This window comes from Balaenoptera physalus, assembly GCF_965194825.1.
Source record: "Balaenoptera physalus genome assembly, chromosome: 10".
Taxonomy (NCBI): domain Eukaryota; kingdom Metazoa; phylum Chordata; class Mammalia; order Artiodactyla; family Balaenopteridae; genus Balaenoptera; species Balaenoptera physalus.
The window spans coordinates 20,021,903-20,047,328 of record NC_138889.1 but is presented as its reverse complement, the minus strand read 5'-3'; the positions used below and the strand labels follow the sequence as shown (position 1 = coordinate 20,047,328).

The following is a 25,426-nucleotide window of genomic DNA, read 5'->3' as shown; positions in this document are numbered from 1 at the left end:
TAACTTCCCTGCTGAAAAGAAAATCACACTTAAGGTTTTGGTGTATTTCCTTTCATTCCTTCGTATCCACACTATGTACATTTAAAAAGTTTATTTTATCTGTGAACACAATATGTATATAACCTGGTATTGTGTTAAGAATCAACTATCAACTAAGATACAACAAACCCCTTACACATACTTTTTCCCTTGTATTCACAGTTACTTCTTTGTATAGCAGTAGAGGCCAGTTGCTGTCTGTTTCAAAAATTAATAATTACTATTCTTTATAAATTTATCAGATTAATAAACTGTACTTGTTATAAGTATCTTCAGTTTGTACTGACTCAATTAAATGGATTTAACTTTCTATAGGAGTAAGCACTTTTCATCTAAATCAATTTTATCAATAGCTTCCTTGATGATTTCTTTAATTACTATTATTCTTTTAATAAGTAAAATTAGAAAATTACTACATATTTTCTCTTTTGCCTTTTCCAGTACAAGGTGTCTGCTTAGTCAACAAAAGGCATTCATCTGCCTTAGTGGAAGTTAGAATTCATTATAAAAGAAACGTGAAAACAAAAAAGGAATCAATATTTGCTTTTTAACATTGAAAATGGAGTTTGGCTACAAGGCAATAAGGCTTGGGAGTCAGGTACTACTCAGTATGAGAAAAGTACACCTTCAACTTCCCCTGTACAGATATGAGGATTCCTATACTGCCACTAGGAGGTCAGGTGAATTACTCCCAATGTCAGTATGTCCAGATCCAGGCTCTTGATCACAGGGGTTTATGTCAAGGGTCCAGAAAGAAAGAAGGAAGATGGAAAAAGTATGTCCCCCTACAGGCACTTGTACATTACAGAAACCAGTAAGTAGGAGAGAAACAACTGTAAATATTCCAATTTCTCCTATTCTAGCTTTGATAGAGTTGAAGATGGCTGTGTTAGAGATGCTAAGAGAAAAACAGAGGAGTTCTGGCCCTGGCCCCATTTAATAGGTTGGAGGTCACTTGAAAAGTGGCATGATATGATGGAAGTAATTTGCCCTCCTGAATTTCTCTCAGTTCCCATATGATGCAGATAGAGTTTAGAGCCAATGGACCGCCACAGGGCCTTCAGTGTCAGGAGAGGGCGATCCTGTAACAGCAGATGATAACAGTGTGCCATGTAGGCCAAGGGCCACAAAGAAGATGTAGCAGAGGCTCAGAGGGCTCAAGAGCTCAGTAAGAGCAGAGGACAGGCAGCCAGAACAGGAAAGAGGCCACGTGGTCCTTACCCACTGGAAAAAGAATAAACCATAGTTCATCTGCTACAGACATCAGCAATAGATAGCAATAGAAAGTCAAATTCCCATAGGTGACAGATAAAGCACTCTAGAGATGACAGATAAAGCACTCTAGAGCTGACAAGACCAAAAACCCAGAACACTGTTACAACTGTATAGATAGGACAATCCCTTCACTGTCACTATGAAGTCAAGTGAATTTCTCTCAACCTCAATACATGCAGATGCCATCTGTGAAAACAGCAAAGAACAGGGATGGGTGGAGTAGAATCAGGGAGAAATAAGAAAGTCTGAGCATTACCTAAAGGGATAGCTTGGATTAGCGGACTGAGCATAATTATGAATCAGTTTTAGACAAAACAAAAAAACTTCATTTTCTTTGCACATCTTATAGTATGACTATACCTGCCCATTCTACTTCATATCTCAACTCTAATCCATCTGTATTTATCCTGCTGTAGCCATAAACTAAGACTATATCATGCTTTTTCCTCCCAGAAGTAAAATTTTCCAAAATCTCTTATTGAATAATACATTCTCTTTTCATGGGCCATGGAAATTATTTCCTTTATTGCAAAGTTCATCTACACTTACATAGGAGGTTTAATTCTGAGCTATTTTCTTCTATTAATCTGTATGTTATGCTATTTTATTTTTGTAGATATTTTAATAAGTTTTAATATTTGGCAAGGCAAGTTCCACCACCATTAACACCTTATTTTTTTAAGGTTCTCAATCACTCTCATCTATTTGTTCTTTCTGATAAAACTGAGAATCAATTTTTAAAATTCCAAAAATATTCCTAGTTGAATTTTTATATGAAATTCAGTAGACTTGTTACTAGTATGGGAAGTTATTCAGCCTTATCATTAAAAAATATGGTATTTCGGACTTCCCTGGTGGCACAGTGGTTAAGAATCCATCTGCCAATGCAGGGGACACAGGTTCGATCCCTGGTCCAGGATGATCCCACATGCTACGGAGCAACTAAGCCTGTGCACCACAACTACTGAGCCTGCGCTCTAGAGCCTGTGAGCCACAATTACTGAGCCCACGCGCCGCAACTACTGAAGCCCGTGCGCTCTAGGACCCACGTGCCGCAACTACTGAGCCCGTGTGCTGCAGCTACTGAAGCCCGTGCGCCTAAAGCCTGTGCTCCACAACAAGAGAAGCCACCACAATGAGAAGCCCGTGCCCTGCAACAAAGAGTAGCCCCCGCTCATTGCAACTAGAGAAAGCCCGCACACAGCAACGAAGACCCAAAGCAGCCAAAAAAAAAAAACAACAAATGGTAATTCATGTTAAAAAGAAGCCAGATACAAAGAGTACACTGTCTGATTCCATGTATATGAAGACCGAGAACAGGCAAAACAAAGCAATGGTGATAGGAATCAGGTGGGTTGAAGGGGGAGATTGGCTGAATGGAGACATGGGGAAATTACTGGAGTGACAGAAATGTTCTGTATTTTAATTGAGGTGATGGTCACACAGGTATACACATTTAGCAAAACACTGAAAACTATGAAATATGTATTCTATTTTATGTAAGTTATACCTCAATTAAAAAATTCAGTAAGAAAAAAAGGAACATGATCTTTCTATTTATTCAAATCTCCTTTTGAATCTCTCAGGCAAAGGCCCCTCTCTTCATACAGGTCCAACACACTGCTTTTTAAAGAAATGCCTGTGAATTCTATGGTTTCTTCTTTTATTTTCTTAAATTTATTTATTTATTTGTTTATTGCTAAATAGAAAAGCATTTGATTTTTATTTATCTTTTCTCTGTTCCTTTATCATATTATATGATCTACAAGTAGTGAAAAATTTTAATCTTTTCTTCTTTTTTGTTTCATGCTTGATTGCACTGGCCAATAGTTTCAAACAATATTAAATGAAAACAGTAAAAGTGGGACAACTTGGTTTTAATAAGACTATTTCTAAAGTTAAAACAGTCATACATTAGTTTGCAATAGGTATTCTTTATCATGTTCAGAAGGTATAATCCTAGTTTTAAAATATGTTTTTTAAAGTGTCCCTAATTTCCCATTACAATGGAATTAGAAGTGTTAAAATTAAATTTTAAATACTCAATCCTAGAATCGTACTTGTTGTTGATATACATTTATTCTCTTTGACATGCAGTCAGAGAACTCTAACCTAAAACCAAGGTTTTGCCCAACCAACAGAACCTACCAGAGACCACCAAGTCATATAGACATCTCTTTGAGCAACTAAGAGAATGTTACTAATACAATTTTTAAATTTCAGTAAATTGAAAATTAGCTCTTCTGTACGAAAAGTCTGAGTACCTACATTCCTTTAATTTTAAAAAAAGATTTGAAGATTAAAAAAACAGCAACAAAGTTTTTCAAAATTTAGACATTCTGTCTTAATATTACAAACCTGGGTTCTCAGTATTCTTAGTTGAACTATTCCTTCATTCTCTTCTTCTCTCATCCTTTCTGTAGTGAGCTGCAAGCGTCCAATCAAGTTGATTTTACCCCTTTTCTGAACTTTTGCATTTTTTCTATAAAAAACATTAAATCAAATAGTTTACAGTGAAAGCCCTTTTAAACATCATATTATAGCAACAATGTCTAAGAGAAAATACTTAGAAATAGTCTAAAAATTAATATCCAACACTGTTTAAGGGAAAAGTAACAAATAACCAACATGGAGCTTTATTAAAATGAACCCTATGATTTCCCTCAAACATGATAAAAGCTTGTTAATAAGTGTGACTATGCTCCCTGTAATAACAAAGTTAATATAATTTATATTGCCATGAAAGTGATTAGATAATTGAAGATATGTGGGTTGTAATTCAACATTATCTTCTAACTGGATCTAAAGGAAACAGTACTCTGTGTGGATAAAGCTGCTTTAGAGTGCAAAAGGATGTTTACTTTAAAGATGAAAAGCAATATAGTATGTCAGACACCAAAATGTATCCATGAAAAATATGTAAAGAAATAATAAACATCTCTAGTTCATTAATATGTTCAATAAACTAAATGGCATAAATCTAAAGTGATGACAGCATACAGATGTTTTAAATATCATGTAAGGAAAATTATTTTGCTAAAAATAAAACATTAAAATTCAAACAAGGTATTTTTATTTTAGATCAATCAACATAAACCTTACATTAAACTGAACTCCTGGTTCACTGAGAAGAGGGTACCTTCTGTAAAGTCTTTGGGTGAGTTGACTTGAGGTTCATACAATAAAACTTGCCGTTTGAGCTTTGGAAAAGCTACTAAAGACTATGAAGAGTAAAGAGAAAACAATTAGCTTCTATAAACACTATGGAACACCAAGATCAATTCTACAACATGACCAATATAGGTGAGAAAAAATTATGAGCACAAATTCATAATTCAAAGTTTTATTTGGTACTTCCATGAATATACCAATGTAAATGCATAATGAGGAAAGAGAATGAGGAGAAAAGAGTTGGTTATGAGGAAGCAATAAATGCTCTCTTTACAATAAGACAACCAAAAAAACCACAACAACAACAAACTAGAGGGACTGGTCATATATGACCACAGCAAACATCACTGCCGGTTATAAATCAGCTGTTTCTCTCTAGGTAATAATTTATTTTGGAACTTTTAACAGGCATATGGAGTAGGAGGTAAAATGTAGTTTTGAACAGGAGGCTAATAAGTACATTTTACAGGGCCTCAAAAGGACCAAAGTCTTCTTATTCTTAGAATTTTGGTTATCATAAAAATCTTTGAACACATTTTCAATATGAAATCTTTGGTCATGCTCTTCACAGGCAACATTTAAATACCAACTCAATCTCTTTCTTTCTCTCTCTCTTGCCATTCTCTGTCTTAGTAACTTGCTTATTTTCAATTTTTTTTTCCGTAAATACCTCACTAGTGTATTTTTCTTGCTTAAAAGTCATTTGAGTATTATGAATTCATAAATTTATTATAACACAAGCCAACACATGTTTCCTGCTATGTGAGAGGATGCAATGTTAAAAACAAAAAACATAAAAACAAACCAACCCATAAAGTCCTTCTAAGCTCAGCATCAGGGAGTTCAGTTGCAAGTTTTAGATTTTCAAAGCTGATTTTCTCTCTGGGTCTTTGGTTCCATGCAAACAATACAGCCAGCTGAAATGTTGTTACCTCCAAATCATATTGACCTACTTCATTCTTAAACGTTATCTATAATAGATAAAATAGTTAAAAAAATAAGAATCTCTTCATGATGATTATCATCTATCTACTATAATATCTCTTATATGAGATTACATACAAAAAGACTGCGAGTTGTCTTTCAATACCCATTCTTCCTTTCTTACATGGTAATAAAAATTTTAGCAGACTTTAATGACTGTCCAGAATAAAGGCTCACCTCCCAGCTTTCCTGAGCAAAAATGTGGCCATGTGACTAAGTTCTGGCCAATGAGATTTGAGTGGAATTAATGGGGGAAACTTCTAGAAGTTGCTGTTCAAGGAAGCTATACCCTCACATCTTTCCCTTCCTGTTGGGCTGGAAGACAGACATAGTGAGAGGATCATATTGGATTCTGCAGGCAAGGGAATACCTTAAGGATGGTGCTGTAACCAGAAGTCTATGTCCCTAACAACTTCATGGAACAGATCTACTATACCTGCTCAAACTTTCACTTGTGAGAGAAGGAAAGATCTATCTTGTTTAAACAAATCTTATTTGGAGTCCTGCTACTTTCAGCCAAACCAATATCTGAACTAACACACCATCTACTTACAATTCCATTTGACATGAGATGATGCCAATGTAATTTTCTACCACTATGGTTTTTTTTGTAGAATTCTTCTACTTCGGGTATCAAATCCTCCAGTTCAGTAGGAAGTGAGACAAAGACTTTTTCAGAGCTTCTTGACCAGGCACCAGCATTCAGAATTTTTATATTAACTGAATCAGCTATAGGAAAGTATATCAGAAAATATAAAGCAAATAATCTTGACAATGGGTAAAATTCAAAATACATACACAGAGGATAAGCTTTGGTGAAAAATAAGACTCTAAAGATTTTGTTAAAAGTGTCTTTCTGTTTCAAAATAAGAATTAGTAAATCTAAATTCTGTTTTGTAGGATATTTTCAAGGAATGTGGACTTTGAAACATCTTTGTCTCTATTACTGCTTAGTTTTATTTTTAATTTACTAGAAAACAAAGATATTCTTTTGTAAAATGTTTAAAAAAATGTATGTAATTATAAAGTAATACCTGGTAAAGCCAATTTATTATTTTTGTGCATTTCCTTAAAAGCTTGGTTCAAATCTTCAGATACTTTAATGTCCTGAAACATTCTAGCAAGCTTGTTTACATAATCTGCTGGCATACCAACTTCCTATGAAAACCAAAGACAGAAGAAGTAATAAATAATATATAATCTGATATAGTATTAGGAAAAATTTTAATGGAAAACTAAGTTTTAGATGCTTTAATACAAAATTCTTCTTCTCTCTTACATTTATAGAATGTTTATATCTAATACCTATTAAATTTGATTCTTAGAACCTAAACAGAATATACAGGCAATCCTGGTTTTCTGTGCATGATTCCAATATCCATGAATTTCAGTTACCACAGTATAGTTAAAGAACACCAGTACCCCAACAACACTATTCAACTTTCAATTACCATTATATAATAAACGTGAGTTATGCATAAAGCACAAATTTCACTTCTAGCTCCTCAATCTACAAATCACTAACAAATAACAGAGCACATCATATCAGTGACCAATCACAATATTTCTTTCAAAATCTGTTAGTCATCTGTTTATTCAATTCACCCACAGACAGCAAAGCATGTAGCTTTGTTGCATCCATGTCTTCCACTGATAAATCCACATGACATTTTACAAAAGCGGATAACTGAAAGAGGTAATTGGTCAAGAAAGATGATAAAAGTACACCAAAAAAAAAAAAAAAAGAAGAAAAGGAAAGGAAAGAAAAGGAAGGGAGGGAGGGAGGCAGGCAGACAGGCAGGCAGGCAGGCAGGCAGGAGGGAAGGGAATAATGTTGGAAATGAAAATAAAATAGAACACAAATGGAGTTTCTGAAGAAAGAGCTAACCGTGGTTGTAATGTTTGTTGATAACGCCAATGCTGAAGAGTCTAAATATGCAGGTACAAGGAACTTAATGAAGGCAAATTATCAACATAAATGAGGAAAGTGGTAGTGACAAAAAAATTAAGAAGAGGAAGTGATGCCAGCAAAAACTTCCACGACTTTGAAAGACCAAAAGACAAAAGTTTGGAAGCTGATCCAAACTTACAGAGTATAACTCTTCAAAGTATACAAAAGGTGCTCACTAAGTAACTTGTAAGTTACATGACAAGAAGGCAAGTACTAGTCAAACTACTCTTCATTTTAGTAACAGCGTTACTGAGATATAAATCACGTACCTCAAAATTTGCCCTTTTAAAGTGTACAATTAATCAGGTTTCAGTATATTTACAGAGTTATGCAACCATCACCACTATCTAACTTTAGAACATTTTCATCATCCCCAAAAGAAACTCCATACTTACTAGCAGTCACTCCCCATGTTCCCCCACTCCTCCATTCCTGAAACCCATTAATTTATTTTTTGTCTCTACAGATTTGGCTACTGTGGACACTTTGTATTAGGGAATCATACAGTATGTGGTCTAACTGGCTTCTTTGCTTATTAGCATAATATTTTCAAAGTACATCTATATTGTTGCATATATCAGCACTTCATTTATTTTTATTACCAAAAATATTCCATTATATGAATAAACCATATTTTATCTATTTATCAGCTGACTGACCTTCTGGGTTATTTTCACTATTCAGCTATTATGAATAATGCTGCTGTGAACATTCATGTACAATTTTTTGTGTGCTCATATGTTTTCACTTCTCTTGAGTGGAATTACCTAGGAGTAGAATTGCCGGGTCAACTCTATGTTTAACTTTTTGAGGAACCGTCAGTTTTCCAAAGTGGCTGCACCATTTTATATTCCTACCAGCAATGCATGAGGGTTCCAATTTCTCCTCTTCCTCACCAACATCTGTTATTGTCTGAATTTTCAGCTATCCCAGTGGTTTTAATTTGCATTTCCCTAATAACTAATGATGTTGAGCATCTTTGCATACACTTATTGGACATTTATATATCTTTTGTGAAGAAATGTCTATTCTAATTCTTTGCCCATTTTTAACTGAGTTGTCTTTACTGTTGAGTTGTAAGAGTTCTTTATATATTCTAGATACAATATCAGACATGTGAATTGCAATAGCAATTTTTTCAAAGAAATACAACACTTTAAATCTGAAAGTTTATGTTCTAAATTACAGTGTACTAAATACATATTAATTTTACTAATTTTTTCTTTCTCCTATATACTTGTAACAGATAATAAGAGGTTTTTAATATTTTGACAAAAATTTCAAAGTCACAAAACAGTAATTTTCCCCAGTGACTGTTAATATTAAGATCACCTGCACAGTAATTTTTACTATCCCACACTACCAGGCAAAACAGCACTATCTGCAAATCTTTAATTTGAAATACACATATAAATGAAAAAAAAATATATAAAATACATATAGGGCTTCCCTGGTGGCGCAGTGGTTGGGGGTCTGCCTGCCAGTGCAGGGGACACGGGTTCGAGCCCTGGTCTGGGAGGATCCCACATGCCGTGGAGCAACTGGGCCCGTGAGCCACAGTTACTGAGCCTGCGTGTCTGGAGCCTGTGCTCCGTGGCAGGGGGGGCCGCAATAGTGAGAGGCCCGCGCACCGTGATGAAGAGTGGCCCCCACTTGCCGCAACTGGAGAAAGCCCTCGCACAGAAACGAGGACCCAACACAGCCATAAATAAATAAATTAAACCTTATTTTAAAAAAAACAAACATATAATTGTACACATTATAATAGATGTTTTATCATATATTAATGTAATATTATATATAATACCATATGTATAAATGAAAGACATTCATTTGTTATACTAATATAACTCAAATTCCATTAAAATGGACTGAAAGGAACAGACTTAAAATATTTTAACATGGGAATTTAGCCATAATTAGCATTGATTAAACTAAATAAGCCATCACCTTTTACCTATGGGTTCTTTTTCCTTAATCGATGTATTTATTTACCAACATCTCTATGGCTAAATATTTAGTACTAAAAACATCTTAAAAATGAAACGATTTGTCCGTTAGTTAAGGTCAGTTCAAATGAGAGTGGAGATACAAAAGAGTGAAACAACAGAAGCAAAGCAAGAGCAAAGGTGCTTCACCAGAAGTCTTCATTAAGAAAATATACTTTATTTTATATAATTGATGCTATATTCTTCTAAAATGTTCCATATTTCTTCAATATTAACAATATCACCAAAATGCATTACTTAAGTACACATATGAACCATGTGCTATTTTAAGAAAACCAAATATTTTTTAAAATTTTACTTACTCTTAGCCACTCTACCATATTCTCTTCAATTTCACTATCAGCAGAGATGTCTAATATAAGACGTCGTGTCAAATGAGCTTTGTGATATCTCATAAAAACGTCTTTGTTTTGTACATATTTAAGTACCAAGAGCTGTACAGAAAAAAAAGTTACTTTCAATTTACATACACTCTTAGTCATCCCTCTCATTTAGACCTTTCTACATCCCCAATTGTCAAAATTCAGAAATTTATATAAGCAAATACAGACAGAGGCTTACTAAATTGCCCATCTCTGAAAAATAACCAGTCCTGAAATACTACAATACTTTAATACTTTAGAAGTTAGCAAATTTGAGACTGTAACCAAATAACCTTTTAGTTCTTAAAAACATTAATTTTTGAGATTTTATATAAAATGTGATAAAACTTTACATGAAAATCAGTGGTTCCTCCCCATTTTTTTCTTCTACATTTCTTCTTCACTTTATTCTGACACTAATCTTCTCTCTAACCACCCCCCACCCCACCCCCCACCCCACCCTCCGCTTCGCTGGCTGCACCATGCAGCTTATGGGATCTTAGTTCCCCGACCAGGGATTGAACCTGGGCCCAGCAGTGAAAGCAGTCTTAACCACTGGACTGCCATGGAATTCCCCCCTCTAACCCTCTTTGTCTATACTTTCTCTGTATCTTTACTTACTAATTTTTTCCTCTTTGATGTGATGTCTTTGGCTTATATCATATAATAACAAGCAGAGACAAATAAATATGAAAGCAACTAACTTTTTATCTACACTCATTTATCCCTGGCTATCTATTTTGGGCTCTCACAAAAAGAAAAAAGTGAAAAACTCCTGGTCTCTCTAATATCATTCCAAATACCACCAGCTAGCTCCATTTTCCCTTTTTTTGTCCTTTAATACGAGCTAGAATTTAACTGACTTTTAAAAATAATCAAGAAAGGGGAAGAATTAAATACTATTTCCCTTCTGGCAGCTACAGAATAAAAATTTTCAGTAAGAAAAATAACTGCTCTAGAGAGATCTTGCACTGGTAAAATTTCATAATATTAGCTGCTTAGAGATATACGTTAAAAAAAAAGAAACAACTGAGGCTATCACAGAAAGCCTTATAAGCAAAACACAAATTCAAAGATAATATAAAAATTTCAAGTTAAAAAAAATTTATGTACCACTTCTTTAAGCTTTGCTTCAATCTCTTCAGAGGTTAGTTTTTTGCTTAATGGCGTTTTTCTTAGCAACATGTCACAGTAATTGGCAAGCAGCTCAGGGCATTTTGATTCAGGCTGAGTTTTTAATCCCACCCTAAAAAACAAATTAAAAGCAGTTGATGAAAATGATTGAATCTGCAAGTATTTTTTCTAAAGCCAATTTTTCACAGATTTCTTATGTTGTATAGATCCAATGGGACTAGGGTAAGCAAGTCTACATCTAGGGTGCATAGTTTAAGGAGGCACTCACTCTTAGGTTCCCATAAGTGCACTTGGAGAACACTGAGAGTGAGACCTCCTTGTATTTTGTAACCTACGTGCCACCTTGCCTCACTCTAGTGGCAGCTTTGCCAATGATCTTTAAAAGATTTTATTAAGATGCTTCTAAAATAGTTTTGAAAAACTGTGTAAATCCTTGCATATTTATAAGTTAACATTTAAAACTTTTTTTTTAAAGCGCTCAGTGTTCGATTTATTTGCAAGATGCTACACAAGTAGCATTCTACCCTGTTTTTGACGATCTGATTCAGAACATCAATCAATATATGTTAAAACTGTTACTTCACTCTTTGAGACATATCCAATGTAACCTAAATTTCACAGTGATATGATATATATCATCCTCCATTAAAAAAAACTGTAAACAAACTTTCCTTAAACAATGAACTTACATCTCTATTTCACTTTCCTAACAAAACTTTAAAACGAGTGTATTGTATTTTATGTTTGAAAGTCTTTCATTTATTCTTTATCCTACTTTTCTAAACTATATATGTAAATAAATTTAAATTCAACATTTTAAAACTTCGTATGTATAGATAAAATCAACTGTTATCAGAAATGAGTTGTCCAAATTATTATAAGTACATAACTTAACAAAACAACATAATTATATTGTGTGTGTATATAAAACATATGCATATGCAAAATTTTGTCTATGAGGTGGATGAAACTTTTTTTCCCCTCCCAATTATGAATGCAGGATATCATCAATTTTACTTCTACTTTTTGTATTTATAAATTTATGTCTTTTCCCTAAAAAAATCTTATTCACATTAAGTTAACAGACAGGACTAGAAGAAGCTTTTCTTATAATGTTACTCAATTCACTAAGCACCTCCTGAGTTATTTGCTAAAAAACACATACTGATCTAACAAAAAAGTTATTTTTTAATAATGGATCAAATTAGCTATCAATTGTGTTGAAAGCAAATAATTAGAAACCATTTTGCAAAAGGATATAATATCTTGTCATTAGAAATTCATTTTCTGTACAACAATACCAATTATTTCAAAATATTCCTTTCTTACACAACTTGGAGGCATTTTACAATTCAAGGCACATACCATAGTAAGAATGAAGAGAGATATGCCTTTCTTTACAAAATAGGGAAGAGTAATTCTGGAAAGGAGAAGTGAAAGGAGAAACTGCAATACTTCCACCAGAGGGCTCAATTTCAGAAAAAAGTAGATGTGGAAGTTGAGGATTTAGAAAGTGATTTCCTTAAAAGTACCTACACTGGCATTCTCTTGGGAATTCTTTCTGTATATCTTGAGGTAGATATAGCAAGTATAAAGACCACTAACTTACTTCATAAGAATCTATCCATCTCCTCCAATCTATTCACATTGCCAATGCCTAGCTTCTGTGTGAACTGCTGTAATAACTGCAGTGGTCTATCTCCCTTCCTCCAATTCAACAGGTTGAGAAGACAGTTTTCAGTATTTTATTGTTGTTTCTTTGGTATTGTGTCATTCCCCCGATCTCTGGCTTTTTGTGTTTTGCTTTGTTTTTTTCCAGTTTTTAGCTGTTTTACTATGATGTACCTAGGAATGATTTAATTTGTAGTTATCATGCTTGAGATTCAAAGAATTGCTTGAATACAAAAGTTGGCATCTTTTGGCAATCTGAAAAAATTCTGGTCAATAGCTCATACCTCCTTTTCCTTTCTCTATGATTCCAATTACATATCGCTATAGATATATTACCTTTTCTCAGGTAACAATTTCTACCTATTTGTCTATTAATATGTATTATTTACTCATTATTATTCATGATCTATTTAAGATTCTTACTGAGATATAATTCACATACCATACAATTTATCCATTTGAAGTGTGCAATTCAATGTTTCTTTAAAGTATATTCACAAGGTTGTACAACTATCATCAAAATAAAATTTTAAACATTTTCATTACCCCAAAAACAAACCCCATACTCATTAGTAGTCAAATCTCATTTTCCAGCTATCCCTCCCTCCCAGCCCCTGGTTATAACTAATCTACTTTCTGTCTCTATGGATTTCCTTATTCTGGACATCTCATATAAATGGAAGCATACAATATGTGACCTTTTGTGACTGGTATCGTTTACTCAGCATAATGTTTTTATGATTCATCCGGATCATAACACATATCCATTCATTCCTTCAAAAAATATTATCCTTTTATCATGGTCAAAAGATTTAGCATATTAGCCATTTTAAGTGTACAATTCAGTGGCCTTAAGTACACTCACAATGTTCTGCAAATATCATCACTATCTATGTCCAGAACTTTTTCATTATCCCAAACAGAAACCCTATACTCATTAAACAATAACCTTCCATTCCCTCCTATCCCCAGTTCCTGGTAACGTCTATCCTACTTTTCTGTATCAATAAATTTGCCTATCCTAGATACCTCATATAAGTGGAATCATAAAAAATTTGTCCTTTTGTGTCTGGCTTATTTCACGTCTCAAGGTTTCACTCATGTTGTAGCATGTATCAGAATTTCTTTCCTTTTATGACTAAATAAAATTCCATTGCATAGATATACCACATTTTGCTTACCCATTCATCAGACAATGGACATTTGGGTTGTTTCCATTTTTTGGCTATTAAGAATAATGCTGCTATGAACATTTATGTACAAGTTTTTGAGTAGATATATGTTTTCATTTCTTTTGGGTATATACCCAGGAGTGGAGCTGATGGGTCACATGTTAACTTTACGTTAAACTTCTTGAGGAACTACAAAATTGTTACCACAGTAGCTGTGTACCAAGTATAATGATCCCAATCTCTCTCTGCATCTTCACCAACACTTGTTAATGTCTTTTTAATTTTAGCCATCCTAGTGGGCGTGAGTGGTATATCACTGTGGTTAAGCTATTAATCTTAATTATTTTAAAGTCCTTATCTGCTAACTCCAATAGTGGGATCACCTGAGAGTCTGCTTCTGAAATTATTTTTCTCTTAGTTGACCATAAATTTCTCTGCCATCACAGGACTAGTAATGTTGTACTGAGTACTATGCACTGCATATAAAAGAATCATGAAGGGGGAGAGGGATAAATTAGGAGTTTGGGATTAACATATACACACTATTATGTATAAGACAGATAACCAACAAGGATCTACTGTATAGCACAGGGAACTATACTCAATATTTTGTAATAATCTACAAGAAAAAAGAATCTGAAAAAAAATACATGTATAACTTAATCACTTTGCTGTACACCTGAAATTAACACAACATGGTAAATTAACTGTACTTCAATTAAAAAAAAAAAAAGAAGAATCACAGAGGCACCAGACAATGTTTATCTTCCATTAAGAATGTGTGTTCACCCTTTGTTCTGCTATGGCAGAGGCTGATCACTTTAATCCAATCAAACTATTTTGGTTTAAGGATGGGTTGTAGTTTTGTTAAGAATCAGTCTACCTCTGGTTACCCACTGAATCTAAGGAATGTCCCTCCTGGGCTTTCAATTGAGAGCCTAGTGAGTTTTGTCATTCCAGTCCTGTGTGACCACCAAAAGCTCTACTGTCCCCCAGCAGTACTGCTCAGCCTGAGCGAAACCTAGATTCTCAGTTACTTCTTTTCAGGGAAACACAGCTACAAAGCATCAGCTAACTTCTGAAAGGTTCTCTCTCATTTCTATAACTTTCAAATATTTTGTTCTAGTTGCTTCTGTAGCTCTTTGATAATATTAAAATGACTATTTCCTAAATTTAGCTGATTTTCCTGATTGTTCTCAGTGGAAGCACTGGCTCACCATGAACTACTATATTCCTCCTCAGGAGTGAGTCTCCCAAATAACCTGGATGATACCAGCAGCTTTATTCTTCTAGAACATTACCTCTACCACCTCCAATAGCCACAACACTCATGTTCTACTGCCTGAATCATCTAGTAATACTCATTTTATTCCACAGAAATTTTCTACTTAATCTGGAGCTAAAGACAGGACCTGGTCACCTTAGAATAAAAAAAATAAAGAGAAAGTAATCCCCACTTCTGGGAATTTAGACTGTAGAAACAGATATAAAATGGCAAATGTACAATATTATTCACTGGAGCACTATTATTAGTAATAGCAAAGTATCAGAAAATACTTAGTGTAGAAATAAAGGATCAATTAAATAAACTATGCTATATGTACCAGACATAACACCATGCTGCTATTAAGAATAACAAAGCTATGAAAAAAACTACAGCTAACATACTAATCAGGAACAAGACAAGGATGTCAACATTCACCACTGCTGTTCATCACTGTGCTAGAAGTTCTATCTAGAGCTAGAAGTTCTAGTTAGAGCAATTAGGCAAGAAAAATAAAAACATCCAAATTGCAAAGAAGGAAGTAAAAGTGTCTCTATTCACAGATGTCATGACCTTCTATATACAAAGTATTAAAGAATCCACAGAAAAGCTACTAGAGCCAATGACTGAATTTATTAGCAAAGTTGCAGGGTACAAGATCAACACACAAGAATCAGTTGTGTTTTCATACGCCAGCAATGAACAATCCAAAAGGAAATTATATAAACAATTTCATTTATAATAACATCCAAAAGAAAAACATACCTAGAAATAAACTTAACCAAGGACATGAAAGCCCAAGCAGAGTAAAAGAGCCATCCTTGCAGGGTTGCAGCTTTGCATGGGGTGTCAAAGCCACTAGAAAGCCCTAGCATCCAGGCATCAAAGACCAAACAGGTAAGGGGTGTGCTAACATGAAGGAGTGGCCAGGTATGGAGTATGAGAGAAGAGACCAAATAGGTAAGGAGGGTGCCCATGCAAGGAGAAGGCACAATGGGAGGCATTAAGGCTCCAGTTGGATGAGGAAGGCATTCATGTAGGGGGTGGCCCAGTCTGGGGAGTCAGAGCCTCAGCAGGGTGAGGAATGCATTCACAAAGAAACAAGGCGAGGTATTGTAGTTGTAAATGCATATGTGTACCTTTAGTTTGTCCACTGAGAGGCTCTACGACCAGTGACACCACAATAGCAATGAATACACCTAGCACCAGATTTTGTCCACTAAATACCAACGTCCACTAAAAGCAACTAGAGCTTTGTGAAAAAATGGCTGACCCTGAGGCTAGGCAAGGGAAAGTACAAAATGAATCTGTAAATCCTCACATCCCAAAAAGAAAGAAGAATTTACTGTAAAAAGGACCCAGAAACCAGCTCCCACTAGTGAAATCTAGGATAATCTAAAAATCAAAACAAAGAATAAAAGTAAATTATGGGAGTTCCCTGGTGGTCTAGTGGTTAGGATTTGGTGCTTTCACTGCTGTGGCCCGGGTTCAATCCCTGGTCGGGGAACTGAGATCCTCTAATCCATGCAGCACAGCAACCCACACCCCCCCACCAAAAAAAAAAGTAAATTATAACCCATTGAATAAAAATAGTAAACTATGAGTTCATACTGAGATGATAAATCAATGTACGAATTGAAAATTTAATGAGCAATGATGGGATCTTTACATAGTTTTAAAGTACCTGTCAAAAAATACTTAATTACAAAAAGAAAAAGAATTGAGTGGAGAAGTCTGGCATACACCAACTTAATCAGGTGATCAACCTAAACAAAATCAGTACTGGGATAAATCAAAATCATGTACCCTCCCTCAGATAAGATGCAATGAGGGAAGTCCCTGGTGGTCCAGGGGTTATGACTCCACACTTTCACTGCTGAGGGCCCAGGTTCAATCCCTGGTCGGAGAACTAGGATCCAGCAAGCCATGTAGTGCAGCCAAAAAAAAGATTCAATGAGAAAAATAAACTTTCACTTCTGCCAAAGATGCAAACCTGAATCTAATCATAAAAAACATCAGATTAACTCACACTAAGGGACATCCTACAAAATAACTGGACTGTAATCTTCAAAATGTCAAGGTAATGAGAGTCAAAGGAGAGATAGTTCCACACCAAAGAAAAAGGAATATAAGAACTAAATGCAAAAAAAAAAAAAAAAAAAAAAGAACTAAATGCAACACATGATTCTGCAATGGATCCTTCTGCTATAAAAAATACAACATGGTCAATAAATTTAAAGGGATCTGCGGAGTAGATGGTTATTATGCATCAAAGACAATTTTCTGACTTTGATAGTTGTATTGTGATTATATTTGTAGAAAATATACACTAGTGTACTTGGAATAATGAGCAACTTACTCTCAAATGGTTCCAGAAAAAAAAGTTTTAATGTATTTCCAAAGAGAAAAGGATAATAAACTTACAACTATATGTACGTTATTTTGACAACTGAGAAGAAAAGATTCCTTGTAAAGCACCACTTAACCAAAACTACAACTAGATTAAATTTAAAAATTTGAAATGCCTGTGTCTATTAAAGGAATCAAACTTGTGATCAGTATCTGCCCACAGAGAAAACTCCCGACCCAAACGGTTTTACTAATGAATTCTACCAAACATTTAAGGAAGAAGTAATGTCAATTAAACTAATTCTTTTAAAACATACAAAAGGAGGGAATAACTCTCCATACTTTTTGAGGCCAGCATAATCCTGAAACCAGAAAAGGACAAAGATATCAAAAAAATGAAAACTGTACAAGGCACAAAGGCCAGAAAGAAAGTGGTAAATCCACAAATATAGACAAAAAATATTTAACAAAACACTGGCAAATTAAATCCAGGAATATATAAAAAGAATAATACAGCACGACCAAGTAGAATTTATCCCAAGAATTCAACCTTGGTTAAATGTTTTCTTAAAAAAACCTATGTATCCTGAAGAAGAAAAATGGAGCTGAAGGAATCAGGTTCCCTGACTTCAGACTATATTACAAAGCTACAGTCATCAAAACAGTCTGGTACTGGCACAAAAACAGAAATATAGATCCATTGAGCAGGATAGAAAGCCCAGAAATAAACCCATGCACCTATGGTCAATTAATCCATGACAAAGGAGGCAAGAATATACCATGGAGGAAAGACAGTCTCTTCAATAAATGGTGCTGGGAAAACTGGACAGCTACATGTAAAAAAATGAAATTAGAACACTCTCTAACATCATACACAAAAATAAACTCCAAATGGATTAAAGACCTAAATGTAAGACTGGACACTATAAAACTCTTAGAGGAAAACATAGGCAGAACACTGTTTGACATAAATTGCAGCAGTATCTTTTTTGGATCTACCTTGTAGAGTAATGAAAATAAAAACAAAAATAAACAAATGGGACCTAATTAAACTTAAAAACTTTTGCATAGCAAAGGAAATCATAAACAAAATGAAAAGACAATCCACAGAATGGGAGAAAATATTTGCAAATGAAGTGACTTGACAAGGGATTAATCTCTAAAATATACAAACAGCTCAGGAAGCTCAATATCAAAAAAAACCCAAACAACCCAATCAAAGAATGGGCAGAAGATCTAACTAGACATTTCTCCAAAAAAGACATATAGATGGCCAAAAACACATGAAAAAATGCTCAACATCACTAATTATTAGAGAAATGCAAATCAAAAATACAATGTCACCACCAGTTAGAATGGTCATCATCCAAAAGTCTACAATACAAAAATACAAAATACAAATACAAAAATACAATATACCAGTCAGAATGGCCATCATCAAAAAGTCTACAAACAATAAATACTGGAGAGGGTGTGGAGAAAAGGGAACCCTCTTGCACTGTTGGTGGGAATGTAAATTGATACAACCACTATGGAGAACAGTATGGAGGTTCCTTAAAAAACTAAAAATAGAGCTACCACATGACCCAGCAATCCCACTCCTGGGCATATGTCCAGAGAAAACTATAATTTGAAAAGATACATGCACCCCTATGTTAATTGCAGCACTATTTACAATAGCCAGGACATGGAAGAAACCTAAATGTCCATCAAAAGGGGAATGGATAAAGAATATGTGGTACATATATACAATGGAATATTACTCAACCACAAAAAAGAATGAAATAATGCCATTTGCAGCAACATGGATGGACCTAGAAATTATATTAAGTGAAGTAAGTCAGACAAATATTATATGATATCACTTATATGTGAAATCTAAAAAAAATTAAACAAACATTTACAAAACAAAGAGACTCACAGACTTCAAAAATAAACTTATGGTTATGAACGGGGAAACGTGTGTGTAGGGGGGGATAAATCAGGTGTTTGGGATCAACATATACACACTACCATATATAAAAAAAATCATCAACAAAGACCAACTCTACAGCACAGGGAACTCTACTCAATATTCTGTAATAACCTAAATGGGAAAAAAGTCTGAAAAAGAATGGATATATGTATATGTATAACTTAATCACTTTGCTGTACACCTGAAACTAACACAACGTTGTAAATCAACTATACTCCAATATAAAATAAAAACTAAAAAGCAGAACTGAGGTTTCCCTCAGGTTTCTTTCTGAGAAGAAATTCTGCCCAAAGATGTATAATCAATTCTTGCCCAAGAATTTCCAGGCTGCTAGCCTGCCCTACAAACTTTGGATTTGCCAGCCCCCACAATTACATAAGCCAATTCCTTTAAATAAATCTCTCTTCTATCTCCCCACTCCCCTCCCCCAAATCAATGTATTTCACCACATCAAAAGAATAAGGAAGAAAAACCTTCTGGTCATTTCAACACAGAAAAAGCATTTAGTAAGTCAACACCCATTCATTATCAAACTTTCAGCAAATTAGGAATAAAAAACAACCCAATTAAAGGCATCTATGAAAAACCCTCACCTAACTTTGTACTTAATGACAAAATATTAAGGCTTTTCCCCTAAGCTTGCCAAAAAAGGCAAGGATGCCCACTCTCACTTCTGTTCAACACTGTACTTATGATCCTAGCCAGTGCATCAATCCAGAAAAAGAAATAACTGGTATAAAGATGAGAAAGGAAGAAATAAAGCTGCCTTATTCAAAGATTACATGATTTTTTACATAGAAAATCTTAAGAAATCTAAAAAAGAACTACTAGAACTAATAACTTTAACAAGGTAACAGGGGGTAAGATCAATATACAAAAATCAACCATATTTTTATATACTAGTAAAATACCAGAATATCAAAAGCACTCAAGGGAAAAAAAGAACAAAGTTATACCAGCTGACTTAAAGACTTACTGCAGAACTATATTAATCATGGCTGTTTGTAACGGCCAAAGGATACCCATTTAATTCAATGGAATAGAATAGAAAGTCCAGAAAAACATACATATTTTTAAGTCACTTGATTTTTCACAAAAGACACCAAAGCAGCCCAGTGGGGAATGGGAAGTATTTCCAACAAATGGTGATGAAACCACTTGCTATCCATACAGAAAAGAAAAAAATGAAATTTAATCCCTAACTTACACTATATGCAAATATCAATTTAAGGTGGCTCTTAAATGTAAATATGAAAGCTAAAAATTATAAAGCTTCTAGAAGAAAACAGAAGGTTATCTTCTTGTCCTAGTGTCAGAGGTAGACAAAGGTTTCCTAGACAAAACATAGAAAGCAAAACCCACAAAAGAAAAGCATATATCTTACAAAGGACCTACATACAGAATATATAAGAACTCACAGCTCACTAATAAAAAGGAACAACCCAATAGAAAAAAAACAGGCAAAAAATCTGAACACTGTTTAAAGAAAAATATAAGAGTACCAAAAATACCAAAAAAGTGTTCAATATTAATAGACATGAGGGAAATGGGAATCAAAACTATACTGAGATAATACTACATACATCCAGAATGACTAAAATTAAAATGACAACACTAAACACTGGCAAGAACAAGGATTAAGTGGTATTCTCATACTTTGCTGGTGGGAGTGTAAAACAGTACAACCACTTTGGAAAGCAAACCACTGTGATACAAAAAACATGGATAAATCTTAAAAACACTATGCTGAGTTGAAAAAAGCTATACACAAAAAGTACATATTGTATGAATTCCATTTATATGCAGTCCTAGATCAGGCAAAACTAACCTATGTTGAAATAATCAGAACAATAGTTGCCTTCTGGAAGGAGGTGGGACTGATTGGAAATAGACATGAGGTAATTAAATTCTCAAGGATGATGAAGATATTGTGTATCTTAATAGGGATGTAGGCATTTGTCAAATCTCACAAAATTATACACCTAAGATTTATGGATATGACTGTAGGTAAATTTTATCTCAAAACAAACACAAAATTCAATTAACGACTGCATGCTAAAGTGTTTAGGGAGCAAAGTTTACTGATTCTTGCAACTTCTTTTGAAATGCATTTAAAAGTTGACTGATGGATGTATAGGGAGATACATATAAATATACATATACATATACATATAAAGATACATATACATATAAATAAAGCAACAGAGTGACTTTACTCTTCAGTTTGAAAATTTTCATTAAAAAATGCTGGGAGTAGAGGAGAATAAGTAAGACCTTTATGTATTCATATGAAGAGATCTCCAAGATGTAGTGTTATATGTTTCATATTTATAAAGAGAACACAATAAATGCCCTTCTAAACAATGCCAATAAAACTGTATGACCCAAGTGTCTTCCACTGTGACGGCACTCAAATAACTTACACGGTTCAAAAAAATACAAAATGAAAATGATTAAAAAAAAAAAACAACAACAAAGCCCTGAACAATTACTTTTCCTTCTTGAGAAATGCTATTTTCGAATATTTTAGCATTGTGTATAAAATTTATTTAAAATTAAGAAAGAAGATTTTTCCAATTAACCTTTAGCACTACTTAGTACAACTCTGAAGATACTATAACTAACTCAGATTAATATTTCATTAACTTTTCATTTTCAGATTTTCTGTAATAGTAGTAGCACAAATAAATCCATCTTACTTGAGATGAGATCTCACCAATGAGAGATCAACTAAAAAAATAAACACATAAAAATTTACATTGAAATTGATTTCCCTTAAAATCATTACGGTGAATAGAGTCATATTTAATGCTTTTGTAGGTTATAAAATAACTGGTGAATAACAAGGAGGGAAAAACAAGTAGAGATTCAAAAAGATTAAGAACAAAACGTTTTTTTACTGAAAAAAATAAGGTCAACATTCTTTGCTCATAAGAGGAGATAATATAAAATTTAAAATCAAGACAGAATTTTTAATAATCAAAGGCAGCAAAAATCATAAAAGTTAAAAAAATGAAAAACAAACCTGATAGGATTAGGGAAACAGGGCACTTTGCATATCTAATAACATATAATACACTCCAAAAAATTTAAGAATTTTAATGTAAGCATTTTAAACATATGATTTAAAAAACTTACCCTTTCTGCTTCAAAGGTAATTCAAGTTTAAATATGGTAGCATCATTAACAACTGCTTTATATGCCTGAAAATAATATAAAATAAGATACGAACATTATTTTTAATACTTAAAATAGTTAATTATAATTCTAAAAATACATAAAATACAAATTAGTTTTTATTTTTAATGATGTATCTGGCCTGACAGAATTTTTCAAGTCAATGATTTCAACATGCTCTTTCTCATGTTATGATTATCATTATTCTCAAGTGAGGTCTTAACGCTGCCCGACAACCATAACATTTTCTCTTGTCCACACATTCTCCTAGAAAACATTTTCATACCACCTCCTTTCTTTTCAAACCTCCAATATTTCCTCTCCCATGCATACTCTCAGCTGATGATGTGGTTTCCTATTTCATTGAGAAAATCGAAGTAATCAGAATTCCCTCCTTTTTTCTCCTGTATCATCAATTTCCCCCCCCCCTCCATTATTTCTACAGCCTCAATATGCATACATATTATTCTTTAAATCTTAAAAATTCTCTTTTGGCTTTGTCCACCTTCAGCTACTGCCCCATATTTCTCTCTCTTTAAGCTAAACTCCTAGAAGAATTATCTAACTCACTGTCGCTAATTTCTCTACTACCATTCTTATTTGAAACTGTTCTAAACAGGCTTTCACACTACTACTCCAACAAATCATTCTTGTCAAAGTCACTCACAACCTCCATGTTGCTGAAGACAATGGTTAATCCCCATCTTATCTGACCTATCAGCAGCATTTTAAAGCAGCAGATCATGCCCTCCTCCTGCAAAGTGCTTTTTCCACTTGTTTTCTAGCACAGCACTCTCCTGGTCATTCCACTCATTCTCCTCTCTCCTCAGGAAAGATGGCTGGTTCCTCATCGTTCTGATAACTAACTTTTAAATGCCCCAGACCAGTCCTTGGATCTCTTCTCTTTGCTATCTTCACTCTTACTTTGGAGATCATAGCCACTGTCAGTGCTTTAAAAACCATCTATATGCTGAAGCTCCCAGATTTATTTTTGCAGGCCCGTCCCCTCCCTTAAGCTCCAGATTTGATGTTGCCATATGGATGTTTAATAAGCATTTCAAAGTTAACTTGTTCAGAACTGAGTTCCTAATCTCTCTTCAACCATCTCCCCAAAACCTGCTTCTCCCAAAGTCTTCATCTTCCCTCATCTCAGCAAGCATATACTTCTAATTGATCAGAACAAAAATCTGAGTGTCATCCTTGACTGATCTTTCTATCACATTCCACATCTGATTCCATTAGCAAGTCCTGTATAGCCTATTTTTACAATATAATCAAAATCCAACCACTTTTGACTACCTCCACCTACTATCGTTCTGAGCAGAGCTTCCATAATTACTTAACTGAATTACTTAAATAGATTCTTAACCCATTTCCTTGCTTCCTCTCTTGCCCCCTTCAGTCTATTCTTTTTGCAGCAGGCAGGTGATCCTGATAAAATGTTAAGTCAGATCCTGTCATTTGATTCAAGATCTTTCTATGACTTTCTATCCTACTCAGAGTAGAAATGAAACTCCTTACCATGGCTCAGTCTTAACATGATCCGGCCTCCTGTTATCTCGGACTACTTACCTCTGATTTCCTACTATTCTCCCCCTCACTCAATCCACTCTGGCCACAATGATCTCTTTCTTCTCTGGTTCTGGAACATGACAGGTATAATCCTGCCTTAGAGCCTTTGCATTTGCTCTCCCCTCAGGCTAGAGTATTATTCCCTCAGAGAACCACATGACTTATTCCTTATCAACTTCAATCTTGATTTGAATGTCACCTCATATAAAGCCTTTGCAGGCCACTCACTTTAATATTTCAAATGACCTCATTACCTCCATACTCCCTTAACCCTTTTCCTACTTTATCTACCTATGTACCTTACCTACCTACCTTTCTTTCTATCCATTTATTTATCTAAAGGTAGACAGACAGTAATTTTAAAAAAATGCTACTGGAGAAAGTTCATTGTGTTTTTAGAGTCTAGAAAATAATTTCACTTGGGAAGTAAGGAAAGGTAGTTGAAGAGGGGGAAAAACTAATGGTAATTCTAGTGATAGGTTTACGATATTAAAAAAGATACGGGGCTTCCCTGGTGGTGAAGTGGTTAAGAATCCGCCTGCCAATGCAGGGGACACGGGTTCGAGCCCTGCTCTGGGAAGATCCCACATGCCGTGGAGCAACTAAGCCCGTGCACCACAACTACTGAACCTGTGCTCTACAGCCCGTGAGCCACACAACTACTGAGCCCTCACGCCACAACTACTGAAGCCCGCACGCCTAGAGCCCATGCTCCGCAACAAGAGAAGCCACCTCAAGGAGAAGCCGGCGCACCACAACGAAGAGTAGCCCCCGCTCACCGCAACTAGAGAAAGCCCACGTGCAGCAATGAAGACCCAATGCAGCCAAAATTAAATAAATAAATAAATAATAAAATAAATAAATAAATTTATTTTTTAAAAATTAAAATAAAAAATAAAAAGATAACGACTCTAAGGATAATACTGTTTCATTATCTTTATCCTAGACTATAATGATGGGAAAGAAGGTATGGAAAGCAAGGATAAATGTGATATAACTCTCACAAGAGCCCTATGAAAGGAAACAGGACAGAGAAATCAACTCTGCTTGGGATAGGATGTGGGGGGAGGCAGAGTATCAAGGAAATTCCAGGAGAAGTATACTTTGAGCTGAGTCTTAAAGGAAGGATGAATAAGAATTCAATAATCAATAATATTCAAAAACAGGAAAACATTCTTGAAAAATTAAGAGAGCAACTTTCTAGCTAAATTCTGGTTCACAAGCATACCCAATGCTTACAAAAGCATAGAAGAAACCAAATATAATATGGTTGCCCTCCACTGATGAAAAATCAGAGTTGCTAGGTTTTTTAGTTTGTAAT

General features: G+C 34.4%; 1 protein-coding gene across 3 annotated transcripts in view; it reads right to left on the bottom strand.

Moving 5' to 3' along the window:
• CUL5 (cullin 5) overlaps nucleotides 1-25,426 on the bottom strand; it is a 117,166-nt gene that overhangs the window by 13,386 nt on the left and 78,354 nt on the right. For all 3 annotated transcript variants that reach the window (XM_082476867.1, XM_082476865.1, XM_082476866.1), the window contains 8 exons: nucleotides 22,495-22,559; nucleotides 10,905-11,037; nucleotides 9,732-9,863; nucleotides 6,504-6,627; nucleotides 6,023-6,198; nucleotides 5,295-5,456; nucleotides 4,417-4,535; nucleotides 3,673-3,796 (listed from right to left, as the gene is read on the bottom strand). In XM_082476867.1, the coding sequence (XP_082332993.1) occupies nucleotides 3,673-3,796; nucleotides 4,417-4,535; nucleotides 5,295-5,456; nucleotides 6,023-6,198; nucleotides 6,504-6,627; nucleotides 9,732-9,863; nucleotides 10,905-11,037; nucleotides 22,495-22,559 (1,035 nt within the window). The remainder of the gene's footprint in view (nucleotides 1-3,672; nucleotides 3,797-4,416; nucleotides 4,536-5,294; nucleotides 5,457-6,022; nucleotides 6,199-6,503; nucleotides 6,628-9,731; nucleotides 9,864-10,904; nucleotides 11,038-22,494; nucleotides 22,560-25,426) is intronic.